Genomic DNA, 20,640 nt, shown 5'->3' with positions numbered 1-20,640 from the left:
ACGCGACAAGATTATTTCGTTCTTATACTAAAAAAGCAGGTTCTCTAATAAGGTATACAACGCTCAACAGCTATTATGACAAGCTCAAAGCTTCGGTACAGCTGTCAAGTACGTTCCACCGATCTTCAACATCTCAACAGCCTCCTTGACCATCTCATCAACAATCTCTCCAGCAGGCTGCACCTTGGTAATAGCACCTGCAACCTGACCCATCAAATGAGGCAGATCAAAGTCGTTGCCCTGCTCAAAGTCATACTCAATAGGCACAATACCCTTATCGCACAACTCCTTGATCTTGTTAGGCTGATCATGCCATTTCTGAATATACTCGTTCGTCTTCATTCTCAACGGTCGTCCAGAAATAACGAGTGTTCGCTGGGTATCTTCGTATCCGCATGATACTACCGCCTTCTTGTGCTCTTCACTGCATGATGCTTCTTCGGATGCAACGAATCGAGTGCCAACCCATACTCCTGAAGCACCCTGCATCAGTGAGCTTGCGAGACTGCGGCCTGAGTAGATTCCTCCTGCTGCAAGGACCAACGCGGGCAGACCCTTGAGAAGGGGAGGATAGTACTTTGATGCAATGTCGGCGACAGCAGGGATGAGGATCGAGTTTGCGACGTCTCCTGTATGTCCGCCTCCCTCACCGCCTTGAGCGCAGACCATATCAACTCCGAGCTCCAATGCTTTTGTCTGATTGTGTCAGCGAATAGCAAACAAACAGAGTGTGTGACTTACTGCGTGCTTGGGATGTCCAACCATGTTCATAACCAAAATACCCTTATCGTGGAATCTCTTAATCACCTCAGGCGGTGGAACTCCAACAGCACTGACAAACAACTTGGCGCCGCTATCAATGATGATATCCACCAACTCATCCAACTTGCCACCTGTGTAGTCATGGTTAGTCTTTCGTGCATTTCCGCCAATTTGAGGAAGCGCGAGGTCAACGCCAAAGGGAAGATCAGGTCGAGAGAAGTTCTCTTTCATCTCGGCTAGGATCTCGCGGAGTTGGTTGGGTGTGTATTGGAAGCCGCCGATGATGCCTAGACCGCCTGCGTTGGAGACTGCAGCTGCAAGACGACCGCCTGATACTCTGGCCATTCCTGCGAGGACTATAGGGTGTTTGATTCCCAGAAGGGACGTAAGTGGTGTTGTTATAGGGCCTGGTGCTGTCATGTTGGCGATGTCTGTGTTGTGTGTTTATGTGTGTATAATGTATTGAGTCAAGTCAATGTTGTATGCGGTGACACAATCTTATGGTCAGCTGATGCGAATCCGAGGTTAGGTATATATAAGTCTTCAATGCTTCTTCTATCGTATCAATCGTGTGGGGATCGGCTCTTATAACATCACGAACCGATCAGGAACCGATCTGCCGGTTTGCGGGGGAGTCCCAATTCACGTCCGAGGCATTTCCGCATTAGGCTATAGATTCGCGAAGGCCATGTGCCTAACCGTACGGCACAGTCTACTACGATGCGCTGCATTCCCTTTTGAGCTGCATTCCCTGTTGAAAATAGTGCATGTTTCATTAAACGCTGCGTCTAAACTTATCCTGTTCCATCTTTCGGCTCAAATCCCATACTTGGCTTCAGGTTTGGTTTGGTTTTGGTATCATATGTACATAAAGTCATCTCTTGCCACTTCATTAGTATTATAGCGTGTTTGTGTTTGTCGTTAGAAGTGTGGTAAACGCGCTGGGACAAAGTCTGTCTTTTCTGGCGATTCTGGGTCGTCTTGTTGTGGACTCTTTGCACGTTGTGAGTCGCCTCGCTTTGATACGTGTAGTTTATCCTCGACTTCTTCCACATGTTGACACGCAGCTTTGGAGGGCGATGCTTCATAAACATCGTCCTCTGCCACTTGCGGTTTTCTTTCAGTGGAAGATCGTGGCTCAGCCCTTGAAAGACCCTTTTCTGCTGCAAGTTGTGCTGCAGCTTGTTTCTTTCTCTCCACAGCCTCGTCTTCCTCTTTTTGTAGCAGATATTCTTCCCGTTCCAAATCGTGTAAAGTTGGTGTCTCTTGTGCATCAGGTGTAATAGAGTATGATGTTGATCGACGCTCCATTCGGAAATTGTCGTTCGATGTAGATGATGCTAATGTTGTTCGTGAAACCGTCCTTGATGCTAGACCTGCTGGTCTTTTGCCTTTACTGCTTGTCCTGCCGCTTCGTCCGCTCCTGTCGTCTTTTCTGACCATATCGTATGTTACTTCATCGTCTAATGGAACGGCGTCTTCTTCGCCTTCGCCATCACTTGGAAATAAATCTCCTCGTGATCGATATGAATCCGATGTATCGCCCGACCCTGTCGTCCCGCTGCGCTTTCTAGTCACCGGTAGGTTGAGATCGAGGTCCATATCTTCATCGGAATATAGCAATGGTTCATTCTCCCCAATGCCATGTCGCTGTGGGTGGTCCTGTAGATCTGCCGCACTAGGTTTGTATCGTAGAGTACCGCCCACCTTCCATGGTAGTTTGCTGAGGAATCCAATTGGTTGTGTCTTGGGAATAACAGTCGGGTCATCGTCCATACTTGGTTTTCGTCGTCGGTCTTTCGTTCCATAACTCATACCACGTTTCCTGCGTGGCTGTTCCGTCTCTCCTCCATTATGCTTTCGTGAGCTACCGGTCCCAGCCAGCAATCGGTCCCAATCCTCGTTGCCCCATGTGCCAAAGAGACCACTCTGCTCTTCCTCGTACCAATCATCATAAAAATCGAAACTGTATTCAGCCCTACTGTGCGACAGTTCTCTTTCTCTTCGTCGTCGCAAACGTTCTTCGGGGTCGCCTAAACAAACAGCTGTACACTGTTCAAACGAGTTTGCGATGGATGCGAAGCAAGGGTTGATGTAATTATGCTGAAACGTCCAAATGCCAGCCGCAGCATTCTCTGTTATCGTCTCGGTATCGTGCGCAATCTGATTCCAGCGTTGTCGCAGTCGGGGGTCCTCAAGGAATGCCATTGTGTTTATGGTGGATATGACGTCGCAACATGGAAGCGCCGAAGTCGCAAATCGTTGTTATTTCGATGGCAGGAAGAGCAAAAGATTGGTGACCGTGGGAATTCGTTTACTCAGTAGCCATGGTCGCAAAAGTCAAGGGCGGCCAAAAAAAGCAATATCGTGAGTTCACGAAACTATGACATGGAGAAGATTAAGTTGAGTTGAGTGCTACAGTACCAGTACCTGACAGCGAGTAAGACAGCCCAGTGGTTGGTTATTGGGCACGTGCAGCTGGGTGAGACGATTAACAGCTTGGACTTGTTGGGTGGTTGGTTGAGTGGAGGTACATGAAACGTACATGTTTTACGGTACGCGGCAATGTATCCCTAAGAGATCCACTGGGCTTGAATTGAATGATTCGATGATTCTCGATTGACGATCTTTGGCAGCATCCAATGTACGAATACCTTATCAAGAGGAATGTTAAAGTTTGGGTCTTATCAGTTTGGCGTATCACAAGAACATTGATAGGTGCTGAATTAGGAACTTTGGTCGCATCAGACAATGGTATTGTATGCAAATAAGCTCAGCTGTGGTATCAAGCAACGCGAAAAGGAATAACCAACAATTAATGACTCTGTTATCCGACCAACTCTTTACTTTCTGGGAATACGCATATTCGCAATTACTCTGTCGATAAGCTCTTCTTTCGTAGCCTTGGGGTCTGGGTGTAAATTTCTCTGTTGAAGATCAGCATACGTCACTTGTCAAGTCAGCAAGGACATGAACTCACCTTGTTCAACCACAGTTGACACTCTTCTCTGGTCCATGTTTTGGGGTCACCAGTAGGATCAGCCATAGGAGGAAACATTCCCTGATCGTTGCCCCAGATTGTGTATGCTGCTGCCATGGAAACGACGCCTCCAAAGACTGAGTCTGTTAGCATATGGGTTACCCTAAAGGCGAAGAACACTTACAGAGGACGACGTTCTGTAGAGAAATTAGCAATGTTCAGCCGTATAAACAAAGACAGATGTGATATCTGAAGAGCATTTTCACTAACCTTGGACTTTAAAAGGCCATCGAGTCTGGTAGACATGGTTGCGTTCGTAGGATGAACTGATGAGCTCGGTGGTGAATAGGAACTGACAGCACACAACAGACGGTCGACTGTAGAAGTTGGTTATGAAGAATCGGTTATTGAGACGAAATAACCCTTTTATATAGATGTTGAAACTGTAACTTCGAATATCACAATGAAAGGTGGCCAATTCAATACCCAAGTCCAAGTTGTCCTGCTGCCTCCCAAAGCAGCTGCGCCACGTACTCTCCAACGCCACACCTCGGTGGAGTAACCCTTCCTTCCCGAATTGGTCCCGTCAATCGCTAAGTGGTCCGTGCATCTGAAGCCCCGCGAGAAGGAGCGCACAGAATCAAAATTAATTCCTTCCCAAAATTCGATCGCTCCTTTGACAAGTTACCTGTTTTAACTCATCCACCCAGACTAATCGCCCAAGATGCCTCAGGAGGTTGCCGACATCAAGAAGGTACATACTGAAGCTATCGAAGAGAGGGAGAAATGAAATGCTGACTCTAAATTTCACAGTTCATCGAGATCTGCCGCCGAAGCGACGCTTCGTGTACGTTTTGACGAATTTACCCCATATCACGGATATCGACTCTAACTATTTGATAACAGCCGCACGCATCAAGAAGAACAAGCAGACCAACAACATCAAGTTCAAGGTCCGCTGCCAGAAGCACCTCTACACTCTCGTGCTTAAGGACAACGACAAGGCCGAGAAGCTCAAGCAGAGCCTTCCCCCCAGTATGCTCCGACGAAAACCTCACGATAGACACACAAAATTTTACTGACACACGCATCAGACCTGCAACTCACCGACGTCTCCTCCAAGAAGAAGTCTACTTAAACGATGGTGGTTTGAAAATTGAACGGGAACGGGTAACTCTGGTTGTGGGAGGATTCACATGCAGCAAATGGGCGTCTCGGGATACCTTGCATTTATCATGTGCTCTGAAAGGAGGATACTCGGATGATTCCAAAAAAATAAAAAGAACGATTCGAGTCAAGATTTGCTGTTCGGTGATGCTGTGTTTTGGCTAATGCAAAAAGGGCTTGTGTTCGAAGCGAGAGACCTTGGCTTCATCGAATCTGACTGCAATGCCCGACTCTACCACCTCTTCGAAGCCTGGAGATGCGAGGATGACCAGATCTTCAGTGTTCTCGTTTTCTACCTTCCATCCCGCCCACATCCTTTGGTTCGGCTCTGTAGAGGATCTGGTCTCAATGGCACGATATTCCTCCTGGAGCTTTGCTTTTTGTTCTGGCTTCACTGATATCTTCCAGACCTTTACCGGCCCTCGAGCAAGAATATCGCCCCGAAATTCGTTGTTTTCCCCCACAGGCGTCAAGTGATACAGATCCACGGCACCCTCATCTTGGCAGATGAACTGCTTGAGCCCTTGCATCACAGAGATGTTCTCTTGGCTTTGGATCCATTCGTTGTGTCCATCCACGGATTCCCATGGAGCTGTTAGGAGCAGATATGACGATAGTTCGTCAATCCATGCGTCTGTTGTATAGTCGTAAGGCTTTCCCTCAAGAACCTTTGGCTGGTGTTGGCGTATCCATTGAGCTTGTATCTGCTGTGTTCTCTTGATGATATCTTGGAGCTTCTGTGCGTTGTACTGAGCTTGCAGCTGTATGAAAGCGACTTCCACGACTCCTGCGTCCATCATGATAGTTCGGTAATGGCTATGTTTCCAGATGGCAAACCAGAAAAGAAGTTCTTACAATGGAGACGCTGGCGCTCATAATAAAGGTTGATGTAGATTAGGCATCTCCAAATTACGTGAAGCGGGGTTCTGTTGGTGATGCGGCATTGCGATGCCTGGTGAACGTAGTCAGCAATACTGCCTTGTCGCTGTTAGTTGAAAACTCAAGAGCGACAATCCAAAACTTTCCCAATGCTCGAGCAGGTTGAAAGTACTTTGAGATTGTTATCTTGAGGTTGTACATGAGCGACTGAACTGCCATACCAAGCCCGCTGACTGTGCTTGGTAACCTCAACTGAACGCGATGCAACCCTGATTGCTTCAACAGTCTTACGCAATCCTACTCTTCTCCAGGATTCCTGCCCTCTAGAAACTTGAAGAAAGTCAACGTGTTCTCGTTAGGATCCTTGATAGCAAACTGCCGATAACCCCACGGCTGATCCTGAACATGCTCTACAATGACTTCACTCCTCTGAACCTTGATAGTATTGTACAGCATATCTAGCTGATCAGTGCCCAGAGCAATGTAAGCGGAGCTTGGTCTGACAATGCCATCCTTCGGCTTAAAGAAGTAGATATTGGCTGCAGCTTTGTCTCCAGCAAAAACTGAGCAGAATGTATACTCAGAAGGATGCAAACCCTCCGGCTTTACCCCACCTAATTCGAAACCAAGGAAATCGACATAAAATTCAATATTCTTTTCAATTGATTGTGTTTTAAAGGTTGGAATAATCTTCCATGCGGAAGTGATTGGTGCTGCCATCGTTTTGTTATGTTGTTTCACTGGTTATGTATTCGTATAAAATGTATGCGAATACGAAAAGTGATATTCTGCAGTCTCTAAAGAGGAGTTGCTGTCTTTCGGATGGTTGAAGACGTCCAGTCGGAAGATGCATGCAGCCACACCATGGATATGGAGGGGACAGAAAACACCGAACTTGAAATATGCGATTTCGGAGGATTTTCTGTTAGGAAGATTTGCTGTATTTTTATGCCGAGCCTTTGAAGGTTGTGCCGCAATTACTGTACTGCAGCCTGCAGGCACCAAAGATGGAATATCCAGCTGTCGTCATCTTTTAGCTTCGCCGCATTACGACGTAATCGTAACGACTCCAAATTTCAACCTCCTGAGCTTCGGCAGATATTTCGAGGCTTGGACTTTTGTGTCGCAGCTGAAAAGAGTCTCGTTACTTGATTTACAGATACGTCCAGACCAACCGGAGCGTTTCCCTCTAGGAACAACGTCTTGTCTAGCGTATTGATTCAGCTGGAACGCGGGGGCAGGGGCTGTCATACGCCTTGCTGAGTGTTTTCGGGGATGTCCTATTAATTGTCATCGTCATCTATCACGCGCCCTTGCAGGTATCGACGCCTATTTACCAGACATTTTAATCGCTCTCAGCTCTGTCTCTTTGCTTCAGACATCTGCGTCCTTACATTCCTTTGTTGCAACTCGCTAAGACTTCTTTTGCTTGCTCAGTCGATTTTCCACTATCGGTTGCTGTATCGACAAATCGCGGAGAACCGGGTGTAAGTCGTCGTGGTGGGCTCAAATCTCCAGATACCGTACCAGACCAATACCCCTAAAAGCCTAGACCCCGGTGCTAGACCGCTATTTTGAGTTCTTCCAATTGGCGTCGCAGCATTACGCAGTCAATTGAATCAACAACGTCTGCAAAAGACAGAGAGAATCTCATCTTTTTAGAGGTGATTATTACTCTGTCTTCCTCTATATAGACTAAAGATCGACTATAGCAGTTAGATTGTAACCCCAAGTCGTTAGGCCCTGTCTCGTTAAAAGGCCGTTCCACCTCATCTTGTTTGCTCGTTGGTAGAGCCACGATAAAGCGTCTGCAGGCTGCATCTGAGTCCTTTCCTATTCCGGATGACGGTGGTTCCCTCTCGCTCCTGCCAACAACTGACTGAGGTGTGTCAAACATCAGGTACATTGATCCAGGGACAAAGACCCATTGAGAAGGAACCAAGGTGCGGGGGGTCTCAATTACACATTACACGCCAGTAACTTGCCGTTGCCGTTTGGCTTGGTTGGTTACGTCTGGTTCTGGACTGCAACTGCAACTGCAACTACGTTAGCTCTTGCTGTGACGCTACGATCCAATCCTGCATTACCAGACTACCTTACCTTACCCATTCATTATTCTCCTCTGGCTCGCACTTGCACTTGCATCTACTTTGTTAGATTCGCTAGAGCAGGTCCGTTCTTGCCGGTTTATTACTTTTAAACTTCCCCTACCTACTTGCCGACTGACTTATTTTAACTTATTACACCCCCGCTCTCGAATCTAACATAGGTCACTTTTCCACCCCCTGACGATAGCACCGAACAACAACCTCTAATTTACCGTCCCCAAGCAACCAACTTCTTCCTTGCAATTTCTTCTTTCTACATACATCTATTCCTTACTGTCGTTAAACATCGTTCCACTTCAAACATTTCCTATAAACAAACGTTCCACGATTTATTTCCGAACGCGAAACACAATAACGCACAGACTTCATCTACCTACCGACTGACAGGTACGATCTAACACGCATTGAGAACCGGCCCAAGACGCGCGACAACCTCGAACCATCATGCCTTCTTTGACCCCAGCCATGGTTAACGGGCTCAATCTCAATGGCAACCATGCCAATGGCAATGGCGTCCACAGTCATACGTCGGATTCTGGTTCGGAAACATCTGGCGAATCGAGCAATGGCAGCGGTCCACGTCGCATGAAACTCAACCGCAAAATGTCTAGCCCTATGGCACCTCCTTTCATGGTATCAGCACCAGGAAAGGTTATTGTTTTTGGCGAACACTCTGTTGTTCACGGAAAGGTATGACATGGTCGTATCATTGTTAAATTCATACTTACATCGTGGCGCATAGGCAGCCATCGCCGCAGCCATTTCTCTGCGGTCCTACCTACACGTTACCACCCTTTCCAAGTCGAAACGAACCGTCTCCCTCCGATTCGCCGATATCGATCTCGTTCACACATGGAACATTGACGACCTACCATGGGGAACCTTCCAACAACCATCCAAAAAGAAGTCGTACTATTCTCTCGTGACAGAGCTCGACCCCGATCTTGTTGCTGCTATTCAACCACATATCGAAGTTGTCTCTCCTAACCACCCCGAGGAGATTCGAAGAGTACACCACAGCTCTGTGTCAGCTTTCCTATATCTTTTCCTATCGCTAGGATCGCCCTCATTCCCTCCTTGTCTTTACACTCTCCGCTCGACAATACCAATAGGTGCCGGATTGGGCAGCAGTGCTTCAGTTTCAGTATGCCTTGCTTCCGCCCTTCTTCTACAGCTACGGACGTTGTCTGGTCCCCACCCTGATCAACCTGCGGACGAGGCCCGACTCCAAGTCGAAAGAATCAATAGATGGGCGTTTGTATCAGAAATGTGTATTCATGGCAACCCCTCGGGTGTTGATAATACCGTTGCTACACAAGGTAAGGCCGTGGTGTTCCAGCGAACAGATTATTCGAAGCCACCAAAGGTTCGACCTCTTTGGGACTTCCCTGAACTGCCCCTCCTGCTGGTAGACACACGACAGGCCAAGTCGACCGCACACGAGGTTGCCAAGGTTGCAACGCTCAAGAAGACCCACCCCAAGCTTGTGAACACGATTCTGGATGCCATGGACAAGGTCACAGATGCTGCCTCTGAGCTGATCGAGGAGACGTCTTTCGACAACAAATCTGTGGAGGATCTCAGCAAGGTTGGTGAGTTGATGACCATCAACCATGGCCTGCTAAATTCACTGGGTGTCTCTCACCCCCGTCTGGAGCGAGTACGAGAGCTAGTCGACCATGCTGGTATTGGATGGACAAAATTGACTGGTGCTGGTGGCGGTGGTTGCTCAATCACTCTTCTTCGACCTGACGTTCCTGCTGAGAAGCTTCAGAAACTTGAAGGACAACTTGAAGCCGAGAACTACGCCAAATTTGAGACTACACTCGGTGGTGACGGTATTGGTGTTCTTTGGCCAGCTGTTCTCAAGAACGGTACAGAGGAAGATGACGAGGGTGGTATGGAGATTGACTTAGAGAAGTTCCTCGAGGCTGAAGGCACTGAAGGTGTCGAGAAGCTCGTAGGAGTTCATGGTGATACTGGAGAACGAGAAGGATGGAAGTTCTGGAGGGTTGAAAGCGAGTAAGAAATACTAATAAAGAAAAAGAAGGCGTGCTCAAAGCTGTTCAGGCATTCACTCCAATGTATTACTAGGGTTATAAGCCATGCGACGCCAGACATGACCGGGAAATTTTAGAAAGCGGTTGGGAAAGGAGTCGCTTGATTTGGAGTTTGGTGCCTTCACTTTGGGGCACATATATGGTTATAATTTAGTAATGCAATGTTCTTCTATTCGTCCATGCTCGTTATCGATCGTCTCCAGTCATACAGGTGCAAATATTGGACTCAAGGCATGCCAGATAACAGTCTACTCCTTCGCACCACTCTTCAACAGCTGCACCCGGTATTTCCAGTATCCCTCTCGTACAGGATCCCACTTCTCGCCCAATCGTCGCAGACACAGTTCAGCTTTCTCCTTGTCACCCTCTTCATCGTAGAGCTTGGCCAAGAAGTCAAGTGCATGAGAGCTGCGAACCTCCTCTGCATCCTCGCCCAGTGCACTGACAAAGCCCTCAGCAAACTCCTTGAGCGAGGACAGGGGACGAGCGCCCTTGGACAGAACGGCAAACAGGTAGTTCCATGGAGATTGGTTTTGAGGGGCAAGGTTGATCTTTTCTTTGCAGTAGTTGATTTCACGATCGAGCGTCTCTGCTGGGATACGAGGGTCTGCATCAAGAGGTCCAGATCCACGTGTGGAGGCTGTTGGGTCTGAAAAGACGAGATAGAAACGGTGCGACCAGGCAGAGTTGTTTCGCACATCCTCTTCAATGTGGTTCTGTGTAGACAGAAGCTCGCCCATGGTCCACATGAACAGCTTAGAGACGAGATACTGACGGTAAGACCATACATGGTAATTCTTGGCATCCTCTTCCAACATCCGGGTGATAAACTGAGTCTCGGAACGAGCAAGCTTTCGAATCGTCTGATCATCCTCCTCAATAAGGGGATAATAGTAGTCCATGAGAAGCTGTCGATGGTTCCAGATTTGGTAGTTCTTCAGGTTAGCCAAAGCAACCTCGTTCAACCACTTGATTTCGTCAGGGATGCTGAGCTTGAGAGTGGAAATAATCTTGAAACGAAACAACCAGACGGTATAATGCGCTGGATTCATGGAAATGACGTGCGCGGTCAGACGAAGACTTCGAGGTGAGCACTCGTCCGCGGCCATGACGGCGCGGAGGTAGGAGACGGCTAAGATGCTTTTCAGTCAGTCACTCCTTTAGATTTGGGCTGCGGAGGACGTACCCTCGGCGTAATCGTCCGGGTAGGCAATCTGCGCGAGGGCGCCTTCGGGCTCGTTCTGTGGAATGGGGATCACATCGTCCCACTCAGGGTCCTGAGACAGAGTACCCGTGATCTCGCCGTACAATTCCCTCTTGAGCGCAGCCATGGCTTTCCTCCTCGTCTTTTCAGCGGTGATGTCCTCGTCGGTTATCTCGTGCTTTAGCTCTCGTTTTCTGAGGAACTGGCGGTGCTGGATCTGCAGCGAGGTGAGCTTGCTGTGCTTGAGGGTGCGTTGCTCGAATTCAGCGGGCGAGTATGATCCGATATCTCGTCCGGTTCGGTCTGTTCCCCAGGCGTGGTCGCGGGGGAGTCTGCGGATGGGAAGACCCTCTTTTGTGACAAACTTCCAGAACTCGCGCTCTGTCTTGTTGGAGAAGGGTACGCGACGGTTAACGGCGGGGTGAATAAGATGAACGTGTGCGTAAGTCTTCTTTTCAGCGGGCGTCAGAGACGATAGACCGACTTGCTGACGGCGTTTCTCGACGGGGTTTGTTTGGAAGAAGCGCTGTTCTGAGCGCTGGGCGATGGTGTCTGGGGGAGATTCTGGAGCAGCTGCAGACAACGTCAGTAGAGGGAAAGAGGTAGATATAGTCGGGAGTTACTTACCTGGGGGCTCGACCTTGGGGACGACTTTTGTCTTGGGTGGCATTGTCAAGAGTTGGAGAGAGCTCGTGGTGATGGATGGTGGGGTTTGTCACTTGGTACATTTTTGCTCTATGGAGATGGTTGCAGGGGATGTTACCCCGCCAAAATGAAGCTATTGTTCTCGAAGCCATAGCAAAGAACAATACAAGCACGTAGAAGCACGTTCCGAGGCAAACAAATGGGGTGTCATTAAATCATTGCCTGTCTAGTAGTCTAAAGCTGAATGAAAGCTGTAATCATCCGAGAGTCATATTGCCATCTGCATGCGCCATAAAATCCTCCACTCTGAATGTGTTTTGATGCTCCGGGGAAGCCTTTCGTCTTTGTCGACGCTGTCTAGGCCGGCGCTCTCTGTTTGCCTCTGGGGAATTATTAACTGCATCCTATGCCTTCTTGACTCGGGGCTGCTTAGCAGAGTTGGCCTTGTTGGTATTCTCACTAAGAGCACTTCTAGCCCTTCCAAAGGTCATCTCAAAAGCCTTTGCTGTTGTGGTTGTCGGTATCTCCTCGTTTGTCGCCCATCCCTACAGGGCGCGAAAGTTTTGGGACATGATCAACCATTTCTTGATGCCTCTGGGAGGAAGCTTTGTCATAGCCTCCCAGTTGGGCACGAGGACGAATGTTTCGTTGAACATCTTCTGCGGCGCCTCTTCGCCCTTTCCGTACTTCACTCTTCCCATGACGGTGACGAGAATGCTCATTTTCTCGCCGTTTCTTTCTCTCTTTGCGTTATCGTAGATGTTCTCGGGCGCGCCCATTGTGAACGTCGGGTTGAGGACATGAGCGTCGAGGGATTCGATATCGTACTTTACGTCCTTGCCTTGAACTTCGAGGAGCTTCGAGTAATCGGCGGGTGTAGGCAGGACGGCGCCATTGATGGAGATGTCAGCAGAGACAGGATATCGTGACGATGAGTTGATGTAAAAGGGAAGGAGATCTTGGTGTCTGTTGACGGCTTCATAGTAGTGGGTGGTGAAGTTCTCAGCCGCTGTATTTGTTAGGTCTGCAAGCAAGTTTTCGCGATGGTAGGACGAACCTTTACTCGAGGCTCCCACCTCGTTTGTGTTGTTTGGGGCCGGCATAGTGGTACTGGAATGTGTGTTTGTAAATGGAGAAATAATCGAAATGGATGAAAGCCGGAGGATGTGAAGAGTATCGAGATTATTGTGGTTGGCGCAATGTGATTCACTGTCAACAAAGTTTCGATGCCTGCCTGCGATGATGAAAAATGGACAGTTATCGGAGAAACCAATGCGCACGGTGCATTTTTCCGGGGCATCTCGAAGTCAAATGCAGGTAACGCCATCTCCGCTTGTCAAACGACAGCTCTTAGAAGCTTAAAATTGTCATGAGAGCTTTCAATCTTCAATCAATACAAGGCTTGCGACAAGTACAGTCGAGATTATCTCGTCAGTCTTGTTTGATTCGACCAGGATGTCGAGTCTTGCAAACATCGACTGTACGATGGAGTAGCTCAAAGAGCTCTGACGAGAAGCCATATTATGTGACTACGCCTATTTTTTATGTCAATGCTGGTCAGTTTTATTATATCTTAGTCTATACTTTGCTAATTGATCGTAGCTCCCCATATTGGCCATCTTTATACTATGGTCTTGACCGATGTTCTTAAACGATGGCAAGTGATTAATGGCAAGGAAGCCTACCTATGTACAGGAACAGACGAGCATGGCATGAAAATCCAACAAGCAGCTTCAAGGGAGGGTATTTTACCCAAAGAGTTGTGCGACAATAACTCGGAGAAATTCAGGAGTCTTGCTGAAGCTGCCAATATTGATCACGACTTCTTTATCCGAACTACTGATCAAGACCATAAAGATGTTGTTCAGCAATTCTGGCTTCTTCTCAAGGCTCGTGCTCCTGAAGGTTTGGGCTTGTACAAGGGAAAGCATGAGGGCTGGTACTGTGTTAGTGATGAATGCTTCTACCCAGAGGATCTGGTTGAACCTAGTGTTGTGCCGCAAACTGGTCGTAAGATCATGGCTAGCACTGAGACAGGAAACGAAGTCGAGTGGATTTCTGAGCAGACGTGGTTCTTTCCTTTGTCCAAGTACAAAGACAAGCTACTCAAGTTCTACGACGAAAACCCCGATTGGATCCAACCAGCTCATCGCATGAACGAAGTACGACACTGGGTTGAGAACAAACTTGAGGATCTTTCAGTTACTCGCCCAACAGCAAGATTGAACTGGGGAATCAGAGATCCTGAAGATCCAACCAGCACCATCTACGTTTGGGTAGATGCTCTCGTCAATTACCTCACCAAAGCCGGATATGGCTCCAAGTGGCAGGTTGACGATGCTGACATGGGTCCTTGGCCAGCAGATGTCCACGTCGTCGGCAAGGACATTATTCGATTCCACGCAGTATACTGGCCTGCTCTTCTCATGGCTGCTGGTATCCCTCTACCAAAGAAGATTCTCTGCCACAACCATTGGACCATGTCCAATCGCAAGATGTCCAAGTCGCTCGGAAACGTCGTTAACCCCTTCTCCGCCGTGCAGAAGTGGGATCTTGACCCTTTACGATACTTTCTCATGCGAAACGGCAGTCTAAAGGGTGACATGAGCTATTCAAACGAGTCTATCATGGCCATCTACGAAAAAGAGCTTCAGGCTAATATTGGAAACTTGTTCAACCGCATTTCTCGCAATAAGAACTTTGCATGGTCGACCAAGGGCTCTGTTGAAGCTGCTCGGGATGGCAAATTCGAAAACCTTGAGAGCACTGTGCTTCAAGGGACTGAACCCGATTTTATGAGTCTTGAATCAACGTTGGAAAACGCACCAGAGACTATCCGACGTGATATGGACGAGATTAACTTGAGTAACGCGCTACGGGGTATCTTTGAGCTTCTTAGAGAGGTAACTCATGCCCATCTTGTTGAACGTACAAGCTGCTAACTTTCTTAGGCGAACCGCCTCCTTTCTGACACCGAGCCTTGGAAGATGGTCAAAGACACAGACCCTAATGCTCGAACTCGTATTGACTGGGTCATCTTCCGATGCGCTGAAGCTGTACGAATTGCCGGCATTCTTCTCCAGCCAATTATGCCTACCAAGGCTCAGAAGCTGCTAGACGGTCTAGGCGTCAAGGCAGAGCGACGCACCATCGAATTCGCCCGCAAGGACGCTGATCTCGAATATGGCACACCAGCTCTACCAACAAAGGGCGCCAAACCCGATGCTTTTGCGACTCTTTTCCCTCCTGTTGCAGCCGTTGAAGAACCTACCACTCCAATCAAAGCACCAAAGAGCAAGACCAAGAATCGGTTAGGGAAAGTGGCGAGCGCCTTGGCTCAAGAGGCCAAAGATGGTAAACAAGAGGATTCCGAAGAAAAGAAATGAGTGATGAGAGCTGTAAAATATGTATAATAGTGTAAATCAGATTTATTCCTATTTGCTGTATGTGGTTGTTAAACCTTTTTGTGCCCCATCTAAGTCATTTTTCACCAATGGTGTGAGAACGTTGAACTCACAACTCACACCAATCAACCTCAAAATGAAGATCAACCAGAATACAGGTCAATATCAATCCCACTATAAATCTGGTCAGATTATTGATGAACAGTAGCTATTTCGACAAGCAAGGCCTTGCTCGTCCCATACGAAGCACACCATGTGCAACAATACCACGCATGGATGCAAGATCCAGTAAGCTCTCACACCATCTGCATCTCAACTCAACTCACACATCGTAGGACATTCAAGAAGCTACAGCTTCAGAGCCGATGACTTTGGATGAAGAATATGAGAACCAACAATCATGGCGCACATCATCTGATAAACTCACCTTTATCGTCTGCGCACCCACTCAAGAAGCACCGATTAAAGCTGGTACAGCAGACGCAGATGCCCTTATGCGCGGAGACATCAACTTCTTCCTATATCCCTACGAAAGCGATGATGAAGATGAATCAGCAGATGCGGGCTGGGTTACTGGCGAAGTAGACGTCATGATCGCCTCACCATCGCATCGCGGACAGGGTCTTGGTCGAGCAGCAGTTTGCGCACTACTTGTGTATATCCGAAAGCACATCGATGGAATACTTGCCGAGTATGGAGCGAAAGAACTGAAGGGGTTGATGGTGAAGATCAAGGAGGGGAATAAGGGCAGTCGAGCTTTGTTTGAGAAGTTGGGTTTTGTGCAGAAGGGAGAGGTGAATTACTTTGGTGAGATTATGATGACTATTGAGTGGGAGGAGGTTTTGAAGAGAGATTGGTGGAAGGGGGCTGAAGAGGAGTTTACGGAAGTGAAGTATGAACTGGACAGCAAGTGAGGCATTATAGCGATATACCACAGGAATAGATTCTGAACCATTGCCTATACACAAATGTTATTAACTCCAACCAGCCGATATCCTACATCAATCCCTCTCCAAATTCGCTGTCTGTCGCGTCGCCCTATCAACAATAGCCAGAGCACCACGCAGCTTCTCAATATCATGTTCAAGCTCCTTTCGTCTCCTAGCAGTATTCTCATTCTCTCCACCAACAACCCTCATCTCTTCCTCCGAAAGACCCAGAATTCGGTTCGTATTCAGACCCCAAACTGGACCATCTTCAGCAGTGACGAATGACTGTATGACATGCATGTTGACGTTTCGAATGAAGGCATCCAGTGAAATCTTGCCAAGTTAGTATTGTTCGTCGAAGAGAAGCATTTACCATACCTTATAATAGACCTTGAGTACATCATGGACATCGATAACCATGTTCTTCTGGAGACTTGGGTGAATGGAGTTGAAGCAAAGAGCAAGGTTGCTGTCCGGGCCTGTGTAAGAGTTGCTGAATGCTTCGAAGAATCTGAATCGTCTCCAGTTAAGGATTTCATCGCCAAATCGAGATCCAGTAGACTGTAACCTCGTGCATCTCGTTTCCATCTCACACTGGGATTTGCAACGATCGTATGCTAGAGCCTCACATCGACGGAATGACGATGCCAGTAGAGCTCTAAGTTCTCTTGACATAAGCCCCGTATCTCCCTCGAGCGGGCAGACAGCATCGAGTATAGAGCCCGTGCAACTGCTGACTGTTGCAGCAACGCGCCGGAGATGACACTCTGCAATAGCAGTCCACTTCTTGACTTGTTCTTGGTACATATCCGGATAAATATCAGGGTTGATGACCCCATCAAGTTGAGACACTTGGTATGTCGATAATCTTTCATTGATTGTTCTCATGAGATCGTCCGTGTCTCGAACCTCAGATAGACCAGGGAATGCTTTGTTCAAGGAGGCATCGACTGCTGCCTTGGGGGCCTTCCGAGCATAAGGAGGAACGGTTCGACCTTCAGCGCTGGCTTGTGCTTGAAGTGCCATGCGCTCTTCAATCAGACCAAGAGGGTCAACATCAATATCTTCAAAGTGCCAAGTCCCGCCATGAGTTCGCATGAACTTGTCAAACTCAGCATTTAAACGGCTGACTTCTCTGCAGATTTCCATACTAGGATGAAGAAATCCAGGACGGTCGAGTGCAATTTGTGCCTTCTCCTCATATTTCCGAACAGTGCCAACAACATACTGCTGTCTTGCGGCATGGCTAAGGCGAGGCTCCCCAAGCATGGTCTTTTCTTGCAGCCTTTCTTCGAGGTTGTGCTGGATTGTGGTGCGAAGTGTTGGGAAGCATTCTCGGATCTTTGAACTCAAGAGAGTTCCGAGATATGATTTGGCCGCTGATGACCCCAGGCGCCTTTGAGAAACAGAGTTCCAGGGAGTTCTACCAAATAGCTTCTTTTCTGCGGTGCTAAGATCGAAAGAGTCTGGATCCTTGTCTGCTCGGTTTCTAACAAGGAACCAGCCATCACGAAGGCTTCCGAGACTGTGAGTAGAGTTGCCGGTTGCAATTGATACAATCTGATTGACGTTAGAAAGGTGTATACGACTAAGAGTGCACTGAACTTACTCTCTTTGCTGCTTCGGGTTCATGTTGAACCATGTCACATTTCGTGAAAACACCAACGAAGCGGTCCTGTTTGATAGGCTTCTTTGCTAGTCTCAAGATCTCCTGTCGATCGAAGTCCGTAGGGGCATCAACAACACAACTGAGGAAGGTTAGAATGAGTATTTTTAGAGGAATAAATGACGTGACTCACATTACAATGTTGTCTTCGTTGTTCATGTATTCCCTGACCATGCCTTCAACCTTGGCTTGGTCTGTCTCGTTGACGGTAGATGCGTTCTGAAATGTGCCGGGAAGATCTAGAATGCTAAAGTAGGAGCGTTGCGGGCCAGACAACTCGACCTTGAGAACCTCTGCTACAAAGTTCTTTCTGTCATGCCCCATGCCCGTTCGGAGGCCCATGAATTCGGACGAAATCTGCTAGAATTAGCTCAGTGATAATTGAAGCTAACAAAAGGCTTACCTCTTCAATAACCTTGGCAAACTTCTCTTTCGTAAGGATCTTGCCACTACATTCATAGTTCTTGATGTTGTCAGAAGCAGGGTCGAGGCCGGGGACGTCGACTTCAGCAGGATCAATTGTGATGCGAAAGGAATCGTCACTGTCTGGTTCTGTACGTCGAGATACAATACGAGTAGGAAATCGAGTGCAACATCCGCTGTCAACGGGGAATGGGATACCAGTCAGGCTCTGTAGAAGAGACGACTTTCCAGAAGATTGGCCTCCAACAATGATGAGCTATCATTTGTTAGTATATCACCTTTTCGCACATTTGATGGTATATACCTGAGGAATGCTCAACTCTCCAGCCCCAAAAGACTGCAGCGCATCGATGGCATCGAAGAGTATTCGATTGTGCTGACTATCAAATGGATCCTCTGGCATGGTATCCTTCTCGGCCTGAATTGAGCTCTTGGAATCGTCCGGTTCAACGATACTGGGAGGTGAGCGGTTTGGTGTTGAGGTAGCATCATCAAATACGTCCCCGACACCCGAGTCAGTAGGAGACTCTGACCGTATCTGGACTGAACTCTGCTTGTTAGGGCTAAGTCCATCAGTAGATTTGAAAGGAGTTCGAGGGGGAGTTTGAGAGTGCATTGTAAGAACATCAACTGGGCCAACCATGATGGGATAAGTTAATGAAATGCTATGGCAAAAGTGAGAAAGGAAAAGCGAAATAAGGATATCTGGACAATTGGAGAGAGAAACGGTTTATTGCTCTCTACGTAATTTGGACTTCAGCGATTATATGCCTCCCGAAACCGCTCGGTCTTGGTATCGTAACTACTGCGCCATGCCATCTTTCAATTGATGAAGGAAGTATGCAGGTCTGCAATGCCATCACATCAATTTCCATGCAACTAGGCGCCAGGTATTGTTCAACTCCACTTGCAGTCAAGGGTTTATCGTGTCAAAGCGAAGATATCGCCAGTTGAAGGACTTCGCGAATCCTTTTCCGGTACAGCATCTCTTGGCTCATGAGAAACACGGCTGAATTTCTGGCCAACACCGGGGGCAGTGCAGATATCTCTGAGAACACCAGTTGCTGAGTGCAGAAACCAAAATAGTTCACAGACCATATAAGGTTCGGGTCGAGTCCACGTAGACCCAACTGGAAGTTTTGAAACACTGGGTTGTGATGTTATTGGGCAGTGTTGTACATATATGCTGTTGGTTGTTGCAATTCCTTCAGCTTTCTGCAGGGGTTGAGCGCAGGACTCAAAGCTGAACAACCAACAATTAAATCAAAAGTGGTAATCCGAAGGATCAAGTTATCTGACTTCGCTTGTTTCTGGAGTATTTCTGGCGATAAGATGCTGTAGGAATATGATATCCGGGTCGATGATAAAAATGATTTGATCCCAGAACACAGGTTGAGGTCATCACCTGGCCGGAGGAGGATCAGCTCAACCAACAACCAACACGCCCGGTCATTCCACCATCCTGCCCCCTTCAAACGAACGCAACGTGAGGTTCAGCAACAAAAATATTCATTGCTAAGAATTCGACACTTAGGGTAGTGTTCGCTGGTGTTTCTCCAGATGCAAGTGGGATTTTAAATGGCTCGTTAAGACGATGCACAGATTTTACCCAAGATGGCTGTTCTTCAAGGACTACCTTCTGAGACCGGAGCCTTGCCTCTGTGTCTGGATCGATGATTGCAGGGCATCCTCGTGGTAATCCTCTTTCGATAAGTCGATTGAAGGCCTTAACGAGATAGTGAGTAAGGACGGCGAGGATCGCGTAGCGGGCTGGATCTGGGTCTTCAGGGTCTGGTATTGACTTTACAGACCAAGGCTGATTGAAGAAGTATTCAATCTCAGAGCGAAGGCCGAAAGTATACCCAACGACCAAATACTCGTACATTCGATAGAGAGATGCAGTAGGGGTTTTGCCCTTGGTGGAAGCTTGTTTCCCATAGCGCTGGCATCGATGCTCAAGTAACCAAGTGGCATTCGGTGCATCGTCGTGTATGTTGGTCGGCGCACCAAAACAGCCCAGATTCGCGCAGGCAACGCGCAAAGCTGAAAGGAATGGCATGGATGCTGAGCGTAACCTGATAGATGTCAGTATAAATTATTAAGGAAAAGCCCGATGGTTACGAACCGTATTTGTGTAATGCTTGTAATTTTGAATCCTGTGTTGTTGAGGTGTTGGAGTAGAGTTGAGTAGGAGAAGAACATTTTATTTAATTTTGATTAGCTTTTTTTCATAGGCAACAGCGATACGATTTACTGCTATCTGTCACTGTTTATTACTGATTTTCACTGTAATTGCTGCCTGATCCTTTGTCTCTAAAAATCCTACTCTATATTCTTACTTCTTTCAACCACTTGCCCACTCCTCTTTATCACCTACCTCTTTACTGTCTCTAAAGCTTCAAACTCATAATAC

At 47.7% G+C, this 20,640-nt stretch overlaps 13 protein-coding genes across 13 annotated transcripts; 4 read left to right on the top strand and 9 right to left on the bottom strand.

Moving 5' to 3' along the window:
* Positions 1 to 84: 84 nt before the first annotated feature.
* On the bottom strand, positions 85 to 1,182 carry FIESC28_10050 (uncharacterized protein; the record flags this gene model as incomplete). Its single annotated transcript, XM_031164185.1, has 2 exons — positions 85 to 696; positions 742 to 1,182. 2 exons carry the CDS (start codon positions 1,180 to 1,182, stop codon positions 85 to 87), a joined length of 1,053 nt encoding a protein of 350 aa, XP_031011767.1.
* A 501-nt stretch (positions 1,183 to 1,683) lies between these two features.
* Positions 1,684 to 2,970, bottom strand: FIESC28_10049 (uncharacterized protein; the record flags this gene model as incomplete). The annotated part of the gene is made up of 1 exon (XM_031164184.1): positions 1,684 to 2,970. The coding sequence occupies one exon, from the start codon at positions 2,968 to 2,970 to the stop codon at positions 1,684 to 1,686; it is 1,287 nt and encodes a 428-aa protein (XP_031011766.1).
* Positions 2,971 to 3,605: 635 nt separating this feature from the next.
* Positions 3,606 to 4,048, bottom strand: FIESC28_10048 (uncharacterized protein; the record flags this gene model as incomplete). The annotated part of the gene is made up of 4 exons (XM_031164183.1): positions 3,606 to 3,689; positions 3,743 to 3,879; positions 3,927 to 3,939; positions 4,013 to 4,048. 4 exons carry the CDS (start codon positions 4,046 to 4,048, stop codon positions 3,606 to 3,608), a joined length of 270 nt encoding a protein of 89 aa, XP_031011765.1.
* Positions 4,049 to 4,466: 418 nt separating this feature from the next.
* On the top strand, positions 4,467 to 4,880 carry FIESC28_10047 (uncharacterized protein; the record flags this gene model as incomplete). Its single annotated transcript, XM_031164182.1, has 4 exons — positions 4,467 to 4,496; positions 4,556 to 4,589; positions 4,649 to 4,777; positions 4,837 to 4,880. 4 exons carry the CDS (start codon positions 4,467 to 4,469, stop codon positions 4,878 to 4,880), a joined length of 237 nt encoding a protein of 78 aa, XP_031011764.1.
* Positions 4,881 to 5,070: 190 nt separating this feature from the next.
* On the bottom strand, positions 5,071 to 5,706 carry FIESC28_10046 (uncharacterized protein; the record flags this gene model as incomplete). Its single annotated transcript, XM_031164181.1, has 1 exon — positions 5,071 to 5,706. The coding sequence occupies one exon, from the start codon at positions 5,704 to 5,706 to the stop codon at positions 5,071 to 5,073; it is 636 nt and encodes a 211-aa protein (XP_031011763.1).
* Positions 5,707 to 6,085: 379 nt separating this feature from the next.
* On the bottom strand, positions 6,086 to 6,508 carry FIESC28_10045 (uncharacterized protein; the record flags this gene model as incomplete). The annotated part of the gene is made up of 1 exon (XM_031164180.1): positions 6,086 to 6,508. The coding sequence occupies one exon, from the start codon at positions 6,506 to 6,508 to the stop codon at positions 6,086 to 6,088; it is 423 nt and encodes a 140-aa protein (XP_031011762.1).
* A 1,832-nt stretch (positions 6,509 to 8,340) lies between these two features.
* FIESC28_10044 (uncharacterized protein) lies at positions 8,341 to 9,922 on the top strand (the record flags this gene model as incomplete). Its single annotated transcript, XM_031164179.1, has 2 exons — positions 8,341 to 8,586; positions 8,639 to 9,922. 2 exons carry the CDS (start codon positions 8,341 to 8,343, stop codon positions 9,920 to 9,922), a joined length of 1,530 nt encoding a protein of 509 aa, XP_031011761.1.
* Positions 9,923 to 10,204: 282 nt separating this feature from the next.
* On the bottom strand, positions 10,205 to 11,830 carry FIESC28_10043 (uncharacterized protein; the record flags this gene model as incomplete). Its single annotated transcript, XM_031164178.1, has 3 exons — positions 10,205 to 11,088; positions 11,143 to 11,733; positions 11,788 to 11,830. The coding sequence occupies 3 exons, from the start codon at positions 11,828 to 11,830 to the stop codon at positions 10,205 to 10,207; spliced, it is 1,518 nt and encodes a 505-aa protein (XP_031011760.1).
* Positions 11,831 to 12,350: 520 nt separating this feature from the next.
* On the bottom strand, positions 12,351 to 12,908 carry FIESC28_10042 (uncharacterized protein; the record flags this gene model as incomplete). Its single annotated transcript, XM_031164177.1, has 2 exons — positions 12,351 to 12,814; positions 12,863 to 12,908. The coding sequence occupies 2 exons, from the start codon at positions 12,906 to 12,908 to the stop codon at positions 12,351 to 12,353; spliced, it is 510 nt and encodes a 169-aa protein (XP_031011759.1).
* Positions 12,909 to 13,433: 525 nt separating this feature from the next.
* FIESC28_10041 (uncharacterized protein) lies at positions 13,434 to 15,191 on the top strand (the record flags this gene model as incomplete). Its single annotated transcript, XM_031164176.1, has 2 exons — positions 13,434 to 14,708; positions 14,757 to 15,191. The coding sequence occupies 2 exons, from the start codon at positions 13,434 to 13,436 to the stop codon at positions 15,189 to 15,191; spliced, it is 1,710 nt and encodes a 569-aa protein (XP_031011758.1).
* Positions 15,192 to 15,345: 154 nt separating this feature from the next.
* Positions 15,346 to 16,123, top strand: FIESC28_10040 (uncharacterized protein; the record flags this gene model as incomplete). Its single annotated transcript, XM_031164175.1, has 3 exons — positions 15,346 to 15,367; positions 15,415 to 15,497; positions 15,545 to 16,123. 3 exons carry the CDS (start codon positions 15,346 to 15,348, stop codon positions 16,121 to 16,123), a joined length of 684 nt encoding a protein of 227 aa, XP_031011757.1.
* Positions 16,124 to 16,210: 87 nt separating this feature from the next.
* Positions 16,211 to 18,870, bottom strand: FIESC28_10039 (uncharacterized protein; the record flags this gene model as incomplete). Its single annotated transcript, XM_031164174.1, has 6 exons — positions 16,211 to 16,471; positions 16,517 to 17,698; positions 17,748 to 17,886; positions 17,938 to 18,164; positions 18,208 to 18,483; positions 18,532 to 18,870. 6 exons carry the CDS (start codon positions 18,868 to 18,870, stop codon positions 16,211 to 16,213), a joined length of 2,424 nt encoding a protein of 807 aa, XP_031011756.1.
* A 278-nt stretch (positions 18,871 to 19,148) lies between these two features.
* On the bottom strand, positions 19,149 to 20,429 carry FIESC28_10038 (uncharacterized protein; the record flags this gene model as incomplete). Its single annotated transcript, XM_031164173.1, has 3 exons — positions 19,149 to 19,374; positions 19,709 to 20,302; positions 20,353 to 20,429. The coding sequence occupies 3 exons, from the start codon at positions 20,427 to 20,429 to the stop codon at positions 19,149 to 19,151; spliced, it is 897 nt and encodes a 298-aa protein (XP_031011755.1).
* Positions 20,430 to 20,640: the final 211 nt, after the last annotated feature.

Source organism: Fusarium coffeatum, assembly GCF_003316985.1.
Source record: "Fusarium coffeatum strain FIESC_28 chromosome Unknown BRIP53273_contig_282, whole genome shotgun sequence".
Classification (NCBI taxonomy): domain Eukaryota; kingdom Fungi; phylum Ascomycota; class Sordariomycetes; order Hypocreales; family Nectriaceae; genus Fusarium; species Fusarium coffeatum.
This window is presented reverse-complemented; position numbering and strand designations above follow the sequence as displayed.